This window comes from Scyliorhinus canicula, chromosome 8 (genome assembly GCF_902713615.1).
Source record: "Scyliorhinus canicula chromosome 8, sScyCan1.1, whole genome shotgun sequence".
NCBI classification, from domain to species: domain Eukaryota; kingdom Metazoa; phylum Chordata; class Chondrichthyes; order Carcharhiniformes; family Scyliorhinidae; genus Scyliorhinus; species Scyliorhinus canicula.
The window spans coordinates 140,129,597-140,146,500 of NC_052153.1; the positions used below are offsets into that span (position 1 = coordinate 140,129,597).

General features: G+C 46.1%; 1 protein-coding gene across 15 annotated transcripts in view; it reads left to right on the forward strand.

The window, feature by feature from the left end:
* ccnh (cyclin H) overlaps window positions 1-12,486 on the forward strand; it is a 71,724-nt gene extending 59,238 nt beyond the window's left edge. For all 15 annotated transcript variants that reach the window (XM_038805335.1, XM_038805333.1, XM_038805338.1 and 12 more), the window contains 2 exons: window positions 10,294-10,354; window positions 12,022-12,486. In XM_038805335.1, the coding sequence (XP_038661263.1) occupies window positions 10,294-10,354; window positions 12,022-12,060 (100 nt within the window). In that variant the 3' untranslated portion in view covers window positions 12,061-12,486. The remainder of the gene's footprint in view (window positions 1-10,293; window positions 10,355-12,021) is intronic.
* The last annotated feature ends 4,418 nt before the right edge of the window (window positions 12,487-16,904 follow it).

Sequence of the window (16,904 nt, forward strand, 5' to 3'; positions counted from 1 at the left end):
CAATGAAGTTACTGTGAAAATGCTTATCCACGTACTTTTTAAAGATTGTGGAGGTTTTTGTCTCTACTACCTCCCAGGCAATGCATTCAGACTCCCATCACCCTCTGAATGACATTTTTCCCAAATCCCTTCTTAAACCTCTGCCCTCACCCTAAAATTATGCCCCCTCATTATTGATCCTTCAACTAAGGGGTGACAACTGCTTCCTATCCACCCCCGTCATAATCTTATACATCACAGTCAAGTCCCCCCCCCCGCCTTCTCTGCTCTAAGGAAAATGATCTGAGCCTTTCCAGCCTTTTCATAGGAAAAATGCTCCATCCCAGGCAATGCCCTTGTGAATCTCCTTTGCACTCTCTTCAGTGTAATCACATCCTTGGGCAGCCCAGTAGCACAGTGGTTTGTACAGTTGCTTCACTACTCCAGGGTCCCAGGTTCGATTCCTGGCTTGGGTCACTGTCTGTGCGAAGTCTGCACCATTTCCCCGTGTCTACGTGGGTTTCCTCCCACAGTCCAAAGATGTGCAGGTTAAGTGGATTGGCCATGATAAATTGCCCTTCGGGTCCAAAAAAAAAGGTTAGCTGGGTTAAGGGGTTAGGGTGGCGGCATGGGTTTAAGTAGGGTGCTCTTTCCAAGAATGGGTACAGAATCGATGGGCCGAATGGCCTCCTCCTACACTGCAGAGTCTATGATTCTACGATCCTTCCCATAGTAGATGACCAGAACTGCACACGCTACTCGAGCTGTAGCCTAACCAAAATTTTGTTTCCTCCAACATAACCCCCCTGCCTTATAATCTATGCCACGACTGATAAAAGCAAATGTCCGTGTGCCTTTTTTACTACCCTATTTACCTGTCCTGCTGTCTTTAGGGATCTGTAGACCAGCACCCCAAGATCTCTCTGTTCTCCTGAGCTTCTTAGTGTCCTGCCATTCATTGATACTCCCTTGTCTTGTTACCCCTTCCAAAGTGTATCACCTCGCACTTTTCAGGGTTAAATTCCACCTGCCAGTGGAATGTCCATCTGAACAATCATCTACATATTCCTGCAACCTAAGATTTTCTGCCTTGCTGTTAACTACCCTGCCAATCTTATCCAGCGAAAACCGCATCACCCGCACTACCCTCATCAACATACCTGATCACCTTGGAAAAATTTTATCAAATTCGTTGGGCATAACCTCCTTCTAACAAAGCCATTCTGACTATCCCTTATCAAATGGGAATCCCTTGGCAGCACGGTATCACAACTGGATAGCACTGTGGCTTCACAGTGCCAGGGTCCCAGGTTCGAGTCCCCGCTGGGTCACTGTCTGTGCGGAGTCTGCACGTTGTCCCCGTGTCTGTGTGGGTTTCCTCCGGTTGCTGCAGTTTCCTCCCATAGTCCAAAGATGTGCTGGTTAGGTGGATTGGCCATGATAAAATGCCCTTAGTGACCAAAAAAAAAGGTTAGGAGGGGTTAGGGGAATAGGGGGAAAGTGAAGTCTTAAGTGGGTCGCTGCAGACTCAATGGGCTGAATGGCCTCCTTCTGCACTGTATGTTCTATGTTCTAAATCTTGCCTCCATGTGGAGATTAATTCTCTCCTTCAGAAGTTTCTCCAATCGGCTACAACTCTGTGGTTTATCTTTGCCACCCTTCTTGAAAAGTGGAACCACATTAGCTGCCCTCTACTCTGGCACCCCCCCTGGGGCTAGAGAGGAATTATAAAATTGGGTCAGAGCCCCTGTAATTTCCTCCTTTGCCTCCCACTGCAGCCTGGGATACGACTCATTCGGACTTGGGAATTTGCCCAATTTTAAGCCTGCCAGAACCTCCACTTCTCACTCCCTAGATCAAACTGTTCAAGAAGCTCACAGTCCCTCTCCCTGAATTCTGCACCTATATCCTCCTCCTCCTGAGCGAAAACAGATGTGAAGTACTCATTTAATACCCTCCGGTTCCACACACCGATTTCCGCCTTGATCCCTAATGGGCCATTCTCTTTCCCCTTAATATCCTTAATAGAATATCTTGGGATTCTTCCTAATCTTACCTGCCAGTGCTTTTTCACGTCCCTTTTTTGCTCTCCTAATTGCTTTCTTAAGTTACCCCTTTACGCTTTCTATACTCCACTAAGACTTCTGCTGATTTGTTCCCTTTGTGCCTACTAAAAGCCTCTCTTTTCTTTCTTATTCAGTCCTGGATATTACAGGCCACCCAGGGTTCTCTGGGCTTAGGAGCAACATGTTGAGCCTGTAGTGTCCCCATTTCCTTTTTCAATGCCCCCCCCCCCCCCCCCCCCCCCCCACTGCTCTGCAAAAGATTTTCTCACAAGAAGCTGTTTCCAGTCTACTTTTTCCAGATCCTGCATTATTCTAACAAAATCTGCCTTCCCCCAAATAAAAACCTTTTGCGGACCATCTTTTTTGTTTTCCAAAATGAACTTAAATTATACTGTGATGTAGTTGTTATCACTAAAATGCTCCCTCACTGCCACCTCGAACACCTATCCGACTTTGTTCCCAGGAATTAGATCTAGCACGGTGCCGTCCCTTGTAGCATTTTCTACATATTGACATAAAAAGATCTTCTGAATACATTTCAAGAAATCCGTCCCCTCTAAACCCTTTACACTATGACTATCCCAATTAGTGTTGAGGAATTTGAAATTACCCCATTATTTTTACACATCTCAGTGAATTGTCAACACATCTGCTCCTCTATTTCCCACTGACTGTTTGGGGGCCTATATTACGCTCCCAGCAATGTGACTGCCCTCTTTTTATTCCTACTCTTTACCCATTGAGGGCATCCAAGATATCGTCCCACCTTATTGCAATTACTCCTTAATTAATAATGAGACACCGCCTCTTATACCTTCTCCTGTCTCGCCTGAGGATCCTATACCTCCTGAATGTTGAGTTGCCAGTCATGTCCCTCCGTCAACCACGTCTCTGTGATGGCAACAATATCATAATTCCACATGTCAATCCACATCTTAAATTCATCAGTCTTACCTATCCGGCTCCTAGCATTAAAATGGAGGCCATCCAGCCTCGTCTTACTCCCTTGCAACTCAACATGACTGAACTCCCTCTATCTTAGTTCCTTTACTATAGTATGCTGTATCCCTATTGTACAAAATCTCTGTGTCCCCTCCCCCTGCTGAACTAGTTTAAACTCCTCCCAGCAGCAGTAAAAAAAACCCATTCACATGGATCTTGATCCATTCTTGTTCAGGTCCAGACCGTCCTGCTTATACATGTCCTACCTGCTACAGAAATGGTCCTAGTGATCCAGGAATCTCTCCTCCCTCCTGTACCAACTCTTGAGCCTTCCATTCATCAGCCGTATTCTCCTATTTCTGTATTTGCTAGCACATGACACTGGGAGTAATCCTGAGATTACAACTTGTGAAGTCCTGGGGCGGTATTCTCTGTTTCTGAGACTAATGTTGACGTGGGGCAGAATTCGTGAACTTTCACAGCTGCATGGCTGCCTTGCTGGCTGTGGTATGGTGTTCAGTGCCTGTCCACCCTGGCCCACAGCCCACCTCCTGGCCACTCCCTGCTACTCTTCCCAGCTCTGACGGAAGCCCCCTAGCCAGCGGTACAACTGTCAGCAAACTATGGCGACATTGGACACTTTCCGTACCCCCTCTCTTTCCGTCCACAGACACGACGCTGGTTTCTCGATTTTTAAAAGCACAAGAAAACTGTGCCACCAGGAACTCAGCCCATTGGAGGCGGAGCATCACGGAGGCCTCGGAGAATACTGGATTAGGCCCGCTAATGATATGCAAACTGTTTGCTGTACATTACTCTGGACATGTTGGCGTACTCTCGTGCCCATCCGGCATACTTGGCTGGAACTACCCAAGCCAGTGCAATGCTCAGCGGCCCCTAACCTGCTCCCTATGTGCGGTCTACTGAAGGGGTGACCTCCTTGGGTGGGCTGTGTGCTACCCGCCAGCAGAGCAGCACCTGGTTGTGGGGTGGGAGCCATGCTTGGTGGCAAGCGTGTGGACAACGTCAATGGTTGAGCACCCATTGGGACCATTGCTGTGGTGTGCCGTGGGCCCTCTTTGCAATGCATGTGTAATGCCTGTCTGTTCAGATGCAGGATGGATGGGAGCAGGGGCGAAGTGGTAAAGCAGGCATGGTGAGGGCTGGTGGTCCTGCGGGGTGACCTGGCTGATAGTGCCACTGGTGGGGCATTCGCCCTGGGGGAGCAGTGTACCATAGTGGATGGCAAAGGCCATGGTTCGTGCGTCTGTGTTGAGCGTGCGCTCTACTCTTCCCCCTGCTCCCTTTACAGTGGGGGGGCGCCTCAGATGGGTACACTTGAGGGGTGCCGGCACTTGGTGGGTCACTGGCTGCGCTGGTCTATGCCCATTCTGTTGATGGGTTGGCTGGGGTATCCTCAGGTTGTGGTCTGGGTGTGGGGCACCCATACGATTGGTGGTGCCCTGACCCTGGCAAATGCCTCCCAGCCAGCGGCACAAACTTTCAGCCAACTCTTGTGCCTTGGAAACTTTTCTTAACTCCTCTCCCTCCCTCAGCAGCCACTGCACCCGGTCCCCGTTTTTAAATGCCACAAGAGAGCCATGTGGCATCACCACTGCCTGTCAGAGGCGTAGCATCTCAGGAGGCCAGAGACTACCGAGCCGGACCTGTTAATGATATGTTAACGAATGCTATGGACGTTTTGCATGCCCACACCGGCACGGGGCTTGGAACACATTCATTTCCGTCCATTAAGGCACTGGAACATGATGCTCCGTTGGGCGCCGACCTTTTCTTCGGATGATGTCTAATCGCAATTCATGATTCCATCGTGGCTGGACGGAGAATTACCACCCCACCACACCCTTCCCTTCATTCTACCTGTATTGTTGGTACTAATGTGTACCACGACCTCGGACTTAACACTCTCCCTCTTTAGGAAGCCCTGTAGCCGTTCAGTGATGTCCTTGACCCTGGCCGCAGGGAGGCAACACACCATACTGGGGGTCATGCCTGCAGCTGCAGAAACGCCCGTCTATTCCCCTAACTAATGAACCCCCGTATCACTGTCGCTCCTTCTTTCATCACTCTTGTATAGTCAGGTCACTTATGGTGCTAGAAGCTTGGACCTGGCTGCACTCCTTGAGGAACTAGTGAGTTTAAAAATGGAAACCTGATTTGAGAGCAGGACCCCAGGGGACTTTGCACTATCTGCCTGTTCCTCTTGGTCCGCCTGGTGATCACCCTTCTTTCCTCCAGTCCCTTGAGCTGCGGCGTGGCCACCTCTGTAAATGTGCTAGTCAGCCTCCTAGATGCTCCACAATGTCTCCAGCCGCCACTCGAATTCAAAAAACCCAGAACTTAAGTTTCTGCAGTTGGGAGCGCTTCCTGCACATGTGGTCATTTAGGATGCTGGTAGGGTCCATTAATTCCCACATATGACGGGTCAAACTTTCCAATTGACTGACCTCAATGTCTTAAACTTAAATGTACTTTGTCTTACTTGCCAACATTTCTTATTTTTTTATAAATTAGAGTATCCAATTCATTTTTTCCAATTAAGGGGCAATTTAGCATGGCCAATCCACCTAGCCTGCACATTTTTGGGTTGTGGGGGCAAAATCCATGCAAACACGGGTGGAATGTGCAAGCTTCACACGGAGAGTGACTCAGATCCGGGATCGAACCTGGGATCTCGGCGTTGTGACGGTGCCGTGAGGCAGCAGGGCTAACCAACTGCGCCACCGTGCTGCCCCACTTGCCAACATTTCTAATTACTCGGTCTACTTGCTTATTCTAATTGCTTGTCACTTTATTCATAGAAAGTTCATAGCATTTACAGTGCAGACAGAGGCCATTCGGCCCATCGAGTCTGCACCGGCCCTTGGAAAGAGCACCCTACTCAATCCCACGTATCTACCCTAACCCCGTAATGCAGTAACCCCCACTTAACCTTTTGGACACTGAGGACAGTTTAGCATGGCCAATTCACCTAACCCGCACACCTTTGGACTATGCGAGGAAACCCACACGGATACTGGGAGAAGTGCAGACTCTGCACAGACAGTGACCCAAGCCGGGAATCGAACCTGGGACCCTGGAGCTGTGAAGCAACTTGCTAACCACTGTGCTACCGTGCTGCCCACAATGCGCTATCTCTGACTTTTACTTATCCCGTTGCTTCAGTTAATCCATTAATATTAGACTTTTCGAATTTACTACTATTTATGGTCGGGCCCTAATAGTTCCTTACCAGTCAAGTCTGAGTCACTTGACCTCGCTCACCCTATCAGCTACTTCCTCTTGCCCCTGCGTCACTTTCTGAATCCTGACGTCGACTCAGGAGCTCCGCCTCTGCATTCGGTGAAGGTTCACAGTGCTACTACTCTTAAAGTGCCATCGCCACTCTCATCAGCTGCTCCACACCAGGTTCGCTATACAGTGCTCTGTACAAGATCATTATCCTTACCACCATGCTGTACGGTGCAGAATCCTGGGTCTGTTATGCGCTTCCATCAAAGACACCCGAGGTCCTTCAAGAAAATCATAGGATTTACAGTGCGGAAGGAGGCCATTTGGCCCATCAAGTCTGCAACGGCCCTTGGAAAGAGCACCCTACTTAAGTCCACACTGAGTAAACTGAAACCACTGTGCCACCCATAGAAGTGTGACGGCAGAACAAACATTGAGGTCCTCCAACAACATGAGATCACCCTCCAAAAAATTGAATGTAGATGGACATGTCTCCACATAGATGATTATCGAGTCCATAAGCAGATCTTTAATGAGGAGTTGTCTCAGAGCAAACATCATTTGTACTGACCACCATGATGTTATGGGTCCCTACAAAAAAGCCTTCCAAACCTCAGCATTGCAGATCCCCTCTCTTGGGCAAACATTGCCTCCCAGTGGGCCAATCTGCTGCAAGCACTGAAATTTGCCTCTGCTTGTTTCAAAAACCATCTATGCCAAACTTGCAACATCTGACATGGCCAGAGATGGCACAGCTGCAGATGTTCCCCAAGCACCAACAATGACGATCTAAATTGCCAATTCAATGGACATCCATGCCAAGCATGCATCGGACTTTTCAGTCATGAGGGAACCCATAGAAGGTAATGAAATGGTTAACAACTTGGGAATTCTGAAACTATGAGGAATCTACCCTGATTTTACTTAAGAGCAATGTAAACATAAAGGTGACGAGTTCTGTAAAATAACAAAAAGAGGTGAATAGCATGTGTTGCTAGATTATTTCATTTTAAAAGTTAGAATTTATATCCCTTGGCCCTACCTAATCTAAGTTTAGGAGTAGATTGCATATTAGATGATGGTACAGCAGTTATCATGGGGGATTTTAATCTACATGTCAATTGGTTTAACCAGGTCGGTCAAGGCAGCCTTGAGGAGGAGTTTATAGAATGTATCCGCGATAGTTTCCTAGAACAGTATGTAATGGAACCTACAAGGAAACAAGTGGTCCTAGATCTTGTCCTGTGTAATGAGACAGGATTAATTCATGATCTCATAGTTAGAGATCCTCTCGGAAGGAGCGATCACAATATGGTGGAATTTAAAATACAGATGGCGGTTGAGAAGGTAAAATCAAACACTCGTGTTTTGTGCTTAAACAAAGGAGATTACAATGGGATGAGAGAAGAACTGGCTAAGGTAGACTGGGAGCAAAGACTTTATAGTGGAACAGTTAAGGAACAGTGGAGAACCTTCCAAGTGATTATTTTTCACAGTGCTCAGCAAAGGTTTATACCAACAAAAGGGAATGACGGTAGAAAGAGCGGAAATCGACCGTGGATATCTAAGGAAATCAGGGAGAGTATCAAATTGAAGGAAAAAGTATACAAAGTGGCAACGGTTAGTGGGAGACTAGAGGACTGGGAAATCTTTAGGGGGCAACAGAAAGCTACTAAAAAAGCTATAAAGAAGAGTAGGATAGATTGAGAGTAAACTTGCTCAGAATATAAAAACAGATAGTAAATGTTTCTACAAATATATAAAACAAAAGAGAGTGGCTAAGGTAAATATTGGTCCTTCAGAGGATGAGAAGGGAGTTTTAATAATGGGAGGTGAGGAAATGGCTGAGGAACTGAACAGGTTTTTTGGATTGGTCTTCACAGTGGAAGACACTAATAACATGCCAGTGACTGATAGACATGAGGCTATGACAGGTGAGGACCTTGAGAGGATTGTTATCACTAAGGAGGTAGTGATGGGCAATCTAATGGGGCTAAAGGTGGACAAGTCTCCTGGCCCTGATGGAATGCATCCCAGAGTGCTGAAAGAGATGGCTAGGGAAATTGCAAATGCACTAGTGATAATTTACCAAAATTCACTAGACTCTGGGGCGGTCCCGGTGGATTGGAAATTAGCAAACGTGACACCACTGTTTAAAAAAGGAGGTAGGCAGAGAGCGGGTAATTATAGGCCAATGAGCTTAACTTCTGTAGTAGGGAAGATGCTGGAATCTATCATCAAGGAAGAAATAGCGAAGCATCTGGATAGAAATTGCCCCATTGGGCAGACGCAGCATGGGTTCATAAAGGGCAGGTTGTGCCTAACTAATTTAGTGGAATTTTTTGAGGACATTACCAGTGCAGTAGATAACGGGGAGCCAATGGATGTGGTATATCTGGATTTCCAGAAAGCCTTGGACAAGGTGCCCACAAAAGGTTGCTGCATAAGATAAGGTTACATGGCATTAAGGGTAAAGTAGTAGCATGGATAGAGGATTGGTTAATTAATAGAAAGCAAAGAGTGGGGATTAATGGGTGTTTCTCTGGTTGGCAATCAGTAGCTCGTGGTGTCCCTCAGGGATCAGTGTTGGGCCCACAATTGTTCACAATTTACATCGTTGATTTGGAGTTTGGGACCACGGGCAATGTGTCCAAGTTTACAGACGACACTAAGATGAGTGGTAAAGCAAAAAGTGTGAGGATACCGGAAGTCTGCAGAGGGATTTGGATAGGTTAAGTGAATGGGCTAGGGTCTGGCAGATGGAATACAATGTTGACAAATGTGAGGTTATCCATTTTGGTAGGAATAACAGCAAAGGGGATTATTATTTTAATGGTAAAATATTAAAACATGCTGCTGTGCAGAGAGACCCGAGTGTGCTAGTGCATGAGTCGCAAAAAGTTGTTTTACAGGTGCAACAGGTGATTAAGAAGGCAAATGGAATTTTGTCCTTCATTGCTAGAGGGATGGAGTTTAAGACTAGGGAGGTTATGCTGCAATTGTATAAGGTGTTAGTGAGGCCACACCTGGAGTATTGTGTTCAGTTTTGGTCTCCTTACTTGAGAAAGGACGTACTGGCACTGGAGAGTGTGCAGAGGAGATTCACTAGGTTAATCCCAGAGCTGAAGGGGTTGGATTACGAGGAGAGGTTGAGTAGACTGGGACTGTACTCATTGGAATTTAGAAGGATGAGGGGGGATCTTATAGAAACGTATAAAATGATGAGGGAATAGATAGGATAGATGCGGGCAGGTTGTTTCCACTGGCGGGTGAAAGCAGAACTAGGGGCATAGCCTCAAAATAAGGGGAAGTTGATTTAGGACTGAGTTTAGGAGGAATTTCTTCACCCAAAGGGTTGTGAATCTATGGAATTCCTTGCCCAGTGAAGCAGTAGAGGCTCCTTCATTAAATGTTTTTAAGATAAAGATAAAGATAGATATTTTTTTGAAGAATAAAAGGATTAACGATTAAGGGTTATGGTATTTGGGCCGGAAAGTGGAGCTGAGTCCACAAAAGATCAGCCATAATCTCATTGAATGGCGGAGCAGGCTCGAGGGGCCAGGTGTCCTACTCCTGCTCCTAGTTCGTATGTTCTTATTTCAGAGAGTAGTGAGCCTCTGGAATACATTGCTGGCTGGTGTTGCAGGTGCTGACTCTGCATGTCTTTGGGAGTTCTTGACTGGAGTAGAGATCCCTTCATATAAAAGCAAATGGATTAATAGATATAAATACATTGTCCATGTTTAGATTGGAAAATTCTGAGCAGGTTTTTCTGTGTTTTTTCTTATCTTTCCCAGATTACATCCCCGTTGGAGGTTGAGTGGGAAATATTTAGTCATCATACTCCAGCTAGCATGAGATGTGAGCAAGTGTAATAAAGTTTTTTCATGCCCATCAATTTTGTACGTTCACCTTCCGACTATGAAATTACATTGCTTCATTCAGGCAGTTGGCTGCAAATGGAAAAGAATACTTTTATACTTCCACTTGCACATTACAGTGTACACTGAGTCAGTGAATATGTTATCCAACTCTGCTATTGTGTTCAAAACAGAAAGAAGAGGAAAGGTTATGAGGAAGATGGAACAATTTCAAAGAAAGCAAAAGTGGAAGAGGTCAGTAGGATCCATTTGTAATATTGGTTTGCACAGCATTTTATGTTAACATGGGACATTGCGATGTTAAATGATATGCAACATATGTGCAATGCTTCCTCAATTTTGAGACTTTTGTACATGAATACTGTTGTTTAGGTCCGACAATATCAGCTGTGGTTCAAGTCTGTGACTGAAACCCATTCTTCAATTATGATATTGTTTACATGATCCCACCTCTTCAAAAGAAAATCTTCACTAAAAAAAGAACATTCCTAAAAAGAAAATGGGCAGCATGGTAGCACTGTGGATAGCACAATCGCTTCACAGCTCCAGGGTCCCAGGTTCGATTCCGGCTTGGGTCACTGTCTGTGCGGAGTCTGCACATCCTCCCCGTGTGTGCGTGGGTTTCCTCCGGGTGCTCTGGCTTCCTCCCACAGTCCAAAGATGTGCAAGTTGGGTGGATTGGACATGATAAATTGCCCTTAGTGTCCAAAATTTCCCTTAGTGTTGGGTGGGGTTACTGGGTTATGGGAATAGGGTGGAGGTGTTAACCTTGGGTAGGGTGCTCTTTCCAGGAGCCGGTGCAGACTCGATGGGCCGAATGGCCTCCTTCTGCACTGTAAATTCTATGGGAAGTCAGGCTAGGCTTGTCCTTTGGGTTGTCAAAGCCACTGTCATATGGCATTGCTTGTTGACCGGATTAAAAGGTGAATGGAAGACATCTGTAATGATAGGAAAGGGGGTAGAAGAAATGTCCTTCGGCTTCAGTCATCTTTGGGTGACCATCTTCTAACCAGTAGTTGAGAGCAGAGGATGTGAGTGCATGCTGATGAAATGAAAAATGAAAATCGCTTATTGTCACGAGTAGGTTTCAAATTAAGTTACTGTGAAAAGCCCCTAGTCGCCACATTCCAGCGCCTGTTCGGGGAGGCTGTTACGGGAATCGAACCGTGCTGCTGGCTTGCCTTGGTCTGCTTTCAAAGCCAGCGATTAGCCCTGTGAGCTAAACAGCCCCTAAATCACTCGATGGGGGCTTTTTAAAAAAAAAAAATCTAATTCATGCTGTACATTCACTGATATTATTCAGTACCCATGTAAAAAAAAAAGTTTTGTATCTGGTTTGCTGTCAACATTCACTAGTTTTGAAGATTCTACTCTCCTACTACCTATGTCGTTACTAAAATCCATTTGATCCCCCATCAGCTTATAAAAGCATTAGTACCTTTAGCTATTGAGAAATTACTGAACTTTTGTGATCCAAATACTGTTTGTAGCACAGTTGCTGAAATCCTTAAGCATGCTGTTTTTTCCAACCTCAACTCAATTATTTAGTGTTGTACTTGCTATCCTTGCATGAACTCCAACTAGTTTGAAACTCAATTGATTGCCCTTGCCCGTTACCCCTATGCTTGTTGACTTATCCTCATCTGTAAATTGCCCATTTGTTGCTGCACTGTGTCTCAGCAAATATATTTCACCTTAGATCCTGCACTTTTCAGATTTTTCCATGCATTATGCTCCCTAAATCCCATTGCCTCTCCACTTCTCCACCAATTTTTGACTAACTTTTTGGTCATTGCTCCTAATTCTGATAATCTGTTCCTTCATTTAATTCATCTACATTAACATTTTGTTTATATTGGGTAGCTTTGGGTATTGTAAAAATTCTTTTGTCTTATTTGTAGGAGGAATGGAGTGATGATGATCTAATTGATGCAATGTAAATTGCTGCTTGACTTGCATTTTGAAAGTATTCATGGAGGAGCAGCTGCTGTGGTTATGATTTGGTACTTATTCTGAGGAATGACAGCCACACACGAGTTTGAGTAAAACAGTATGTGCCTTTGGATAGAAGTCATAAGTCGAGTGATTTAAAAAGCCAACGAAAGCTGAAGACCACAGAAACCGGCAGTACTTCTAATGTGAAATATTTTGTTCTGTGAACTATTTTGATCTGTTTATTTTTACCTCAACTAAAATAAAGAAGTTTCTAAAAGTACTGCAACAAACTTCAAATCAAATTTTAAATGATTGCATTACTGAGCTATTTGACTTGCCAATGTAGTATGTAATTTTGTTTTGGAAGCATGTTTTAGGTGTCCTATTCTCACACTCTGTATTTGAAATAAAATTTTGTATTGTCTTCGTGACTTAGGACGTCTTCTGTGTTTCAAGAAAAGTTTTGGTTTTATTCACTGCTCAGAATATATGTAAAAAAAATATATTTTTCTACTGAATTGTTTACATGGCTACAAATTATATCCTGCATTTTGTGAAACTGACCTGTGATGTTAATTCTATGATCTCTATCACAATACTGATTAACTAATTAATCTATCAATTATTGCAAATAATTCCAAGTAAAGAGTAAATCATGCATCAACAAAAAAAAGTTATTTACCATTTTTTGTTTTGCTTAGATTTATGTACATTTCTTTGTAACAGATTCATTCCTATGATAATAGAGAAAATTTAAGGCTGATTATTTTACTGATCAGTCACCTGTAGCATGGTTCAAGTGGGGTTCAGATCAAGCATATCCTTCCTCAGGTGGATGAAGAGGTGGGTTCCAGAAACATATATAGAGACAAAGTCAATGATGCAAGACGATACTTTGAATGTTATATATATAATATTTGTGGAACCCACCTCTTCATTCACCTGAGAAAGGAGCTGTGCTCTGAAAGCTAGTGCTTCAAAACAAACCTGTTGGACTTTAACCTGGTGTTGTAAGACTTCTTACTGTGCTCACCCCAGTCCACCACTGGCATCTCCACATCATGAGCCCCAGCAGGGCAGAGGAAAACCTTCACGAACACTCTCAAAGCCTTCTTGGAAAAAGGGGAACATCCTCACCGATACCTGGGAATTACTGACTCAAGGGCATCAAAGTGGGGAAAAGCATCTGTGAAGGAGTGGAACACCTTTTTTTGTCGACAAGAGTAAACTGAAACCAAGCATCACCAACGAAAGGAGCTGCACCTATCCCCTTCTCCAACCACCATCTACCCCACTTGTGATAGAGAGTGTAGGTCAAGCATTGGGCTCTTCAGTCACCTAAGAACTCATTTTTAGTGTAAAAGCAAGTCATCCTCTATATTGAGGGACTGCTTAAGAAGAAGAACTATTTGTATTTATAAACGTATGTTTTACATCATAAAATGTCCCAATATTGAACAGACCGGCTGAGGAGATTTCCCCGAGCTGGACTAGTACAGATCAACTCCAATCATTCATTAGCAGCGGTATGTTTCTTCAAGTGTATTTATTGAAGCGCCCATTGGACACTGGCCAAAGGTAATATTTAATCTGTGGAAAGTAGGTTCATGGGAGTGTTATCAGCAAAAATTTGACATTGAGCCACAAAAGGAGATATTGGACCAGGTGACTGAGCAGTGTATTAAGGGCAGCATCAATGTGAAGAGGTTTATGGAGAGAATTCTATTAACGTAAGACTGATGCAGCTGAAGGCAAAGCCACTGCTTTGATCACAAAGATGGGAATTTTAAATGAGGCATTGCTCATTAGAAGGCAATGTAGATCTGAGCACAGGAACGATGAGTGATGAGGATTTGATGAGGTTTACAACAGGGGTAGTAAATACACACTTGATTCTCTGTCGGCAGGTTCCTCCGTTTCACCGGCGGCGTGCTCACGTCTGTGGATTTCCCTACGGCATGGGGTTGCCCATGATGGCAACCCCATTGGCCAGCTGCTGGGATAGAGAATCCTGCTGCCGGTGGGGTCATGCCTCACCAGGAAACGGGTGCGGCAGGATGGAGAATCCTGTCCCATAACTTTCAAATGAAATTTTAGTGCAACGTAAAAGTCAAATAGGTGACATATATAGTCATGAAATTGCAGCCTGGCATTATTAAACAAGTTGTGCAGTTTTGAAAAATGCATAGCCGAGGAAAGAAAAGCTAGTAAGTCTCAGCACAAGGGTGCAGTGAATAAGATCAGTGAGTGGAGTGCCCAGACAGACATTTGGCCAATACAACTATTATTGAAACGACTTAAAACAGGGCAGTAATAGAATTTTGCCATTCCTGGTTACAGGGTCTTAGATGACATGGGGGGGGGGGGGGGGGGGGGTTAAAAAAAAGGGATATTCACAATATTGGTTCAAAAAAAGAATTAGAGCTATGAGGAATGATATGCCAGTAGGATCATCAGATGGGGTGAACTGAAGAAAGACTTGTATGTATGTAACTTTTTCACGATCATCAAACATGGCAAAGTGCTTTTGGAATGTAGTCACTAATGTAAGAAATGCAGCAGCCAATTTACACACAGAAAACCCCTGGAAACAGCAATGTGAAAATGTCATAATCACTTCACCTGAACCTTGTGAGAAGCCACAATCTCACCTGTGCTGGGTGAGATCCAGATTAACATTTAAATGAGCCATACAACTCATTTAAATATGTCTGCGCCATATTCTCCCAGGCACTTTAGTATTGGTCCACACAAATCATGACCAAGCCTAATGGCACCTGGGTTATTTTACGAGCCTTTGGAGACACCTGGTTGGCAGCGACATGATGATCTCTCTCCCCCCCCCCCCCCCCCCCCCACCCCCCACCGCTCTTCCTTTGACACCTTGGCATAGCCATCCTGGAACTGCCCAGACGCAACTGCCAAGAGGGGGAAGGGGGGGGGGAGATAAAGGGCAGGCATGAGGGTTGGAGGGGTGAAAAAAGCCCAAAAGGGGTGTGCGGAGGTATGGTAAGGGCCCTCCCCAACCCCATTGTGGGGTGTCCTCAGGGGTTGGGGTAATACTCGCATGTGGGTGTGACATTGCCTATGGGTGGGATAGGGGTGTGGGGGATCCTCAAGCCCACTTGGAGATAGAGGCACCCTTTCAAAATGGAGGCCCGATCTCTGAGGAACTGATCTCACCGGTAGGAACAGCTTCCCCAGCGTTGAGACAATTTCTAAGGGCGCGATACTCTTCCAGCTTTGTGCTCAAGTAAGAGCACAATGCGGCCAAGAATCCCGGGAGAGTCCTCCAGCAGACCTCCCGACAGTCCTGCGAGACATTGGAGTCGAAGCTCCGCCAAAATAGGTGGGAACCAAATAATGCTCACGGAAGTAGGTCGTAAACCTATTTACGACCTACCCGCCCAGGATTCACCGTCCTCCATCGATTCTTTGGCATCTTCAGTGAGGTTGCAGCCGGGCGCCGATCAGTGCTGGTCCACACAAACGTGAACCAGGTGGAACAGCACCTGGGGTGTCTCCCAGGCCATTGGAGACCCCTGGGTGGTCAGGGTAAGCGCAGGGTGGCTTCCTGGCCCTCCCCTTGGAAGGTGGGCACCTTGGAACTGCCCAGTTGGCACTTTGGCACTGTCACCCTGGATCTGCTGAGGTGCCCAGATGGCACTAACAAGCCAGCAGGAGCACTGCCTGGGTGGCAAGGTGGCAGTGCAAAGGTGCCAGGGTGGCATTGCCAAGAGACCAGGACATGAGGGGGGAGGTGGGTTTGAAGGGTAGGGGAGTGCAGGGCAGGCAAGTAGTGGCCTCTGGGAGGTTGGGTGGGTGATAGGTGGGGTCCTAGAAGGGAGGGTGTGCTGTAAGGGGGCTTGAGGGGCCTGAAGAGGGGAACCGTATAGTGGGGTGTCCTCACTTGGGGGTGTGTGGGATAGTGTCCATGTGTGTGGGGGGGGTGACGTTGCCCATGGGTTGGGGACGTACAAGCTCACTTAGAGATCGGGGCACCCTTTCAAAATGGTGGCTTGATCTCGTAGTTAAGCTCCCCAGTGCGATAAAAGTTTTAAATGTGGACTAAACCGGTGAGAAACTCCCCAGGGCCCAAAACACTGACAAAGGGCGTGATCTTCTGGCCTCATTGCATTCGTGCTCAAGCGTAACGATCGGTGAATAGCGGGAGATGCCAAAAACTGGAACTGTGCCAGGTGCCAAACAGCTTGCGATCAACTGGCCTGCTCCCGTAGGCAAATGTGGAATCTCGCCTTAGCGTGGTGAGAAACTAATTATCACCACTTAAGCCCAATTTCCATACAATTAACGAGAGCCACCCATCATCCAATGGCCTCCTGTCATTCACCAGCCTCCCCAGCAAGTGGTCATGCTGGCGCTGATTAGTACTCCTTTCGAAAAACGTGAAGCTGACAGAAGGACTTCTGTGGGGAGCCGAGGAGGGGAGTAGCCATCTCTGTTCACAGGCAAAGAGACAGGGGCGCTGGGTTGCTACCCAAGTGCTCGGCAGGGGTTGGGGACCTTCCGTAGGGGTGGGCCGGCATAGGAGGGTTGGGGTGAAGGATGTGCTTTGGGGACAACAGGAGGGGCAATCGCTTGTAGCACCAGCCTGCCAACTCTTGGTTCCCAACCCCATTCGGGAGGCAACCCCTGTCCCTGACCCATCGATCACCCATAACCCCCACCATCTACTGAGGCCTCTGGCTGGGCGGCTGAAGGCAATCTCTAATAGGGAATTGGCAATCATGGTTCAGTGAGCACCTGACATGCCAAGCAGGTTCCTGTGGGTAGGCAGGCCATGCAGCATGTGGGAGTCATTGCCTAGCATTCCGATTGCACCTTGATG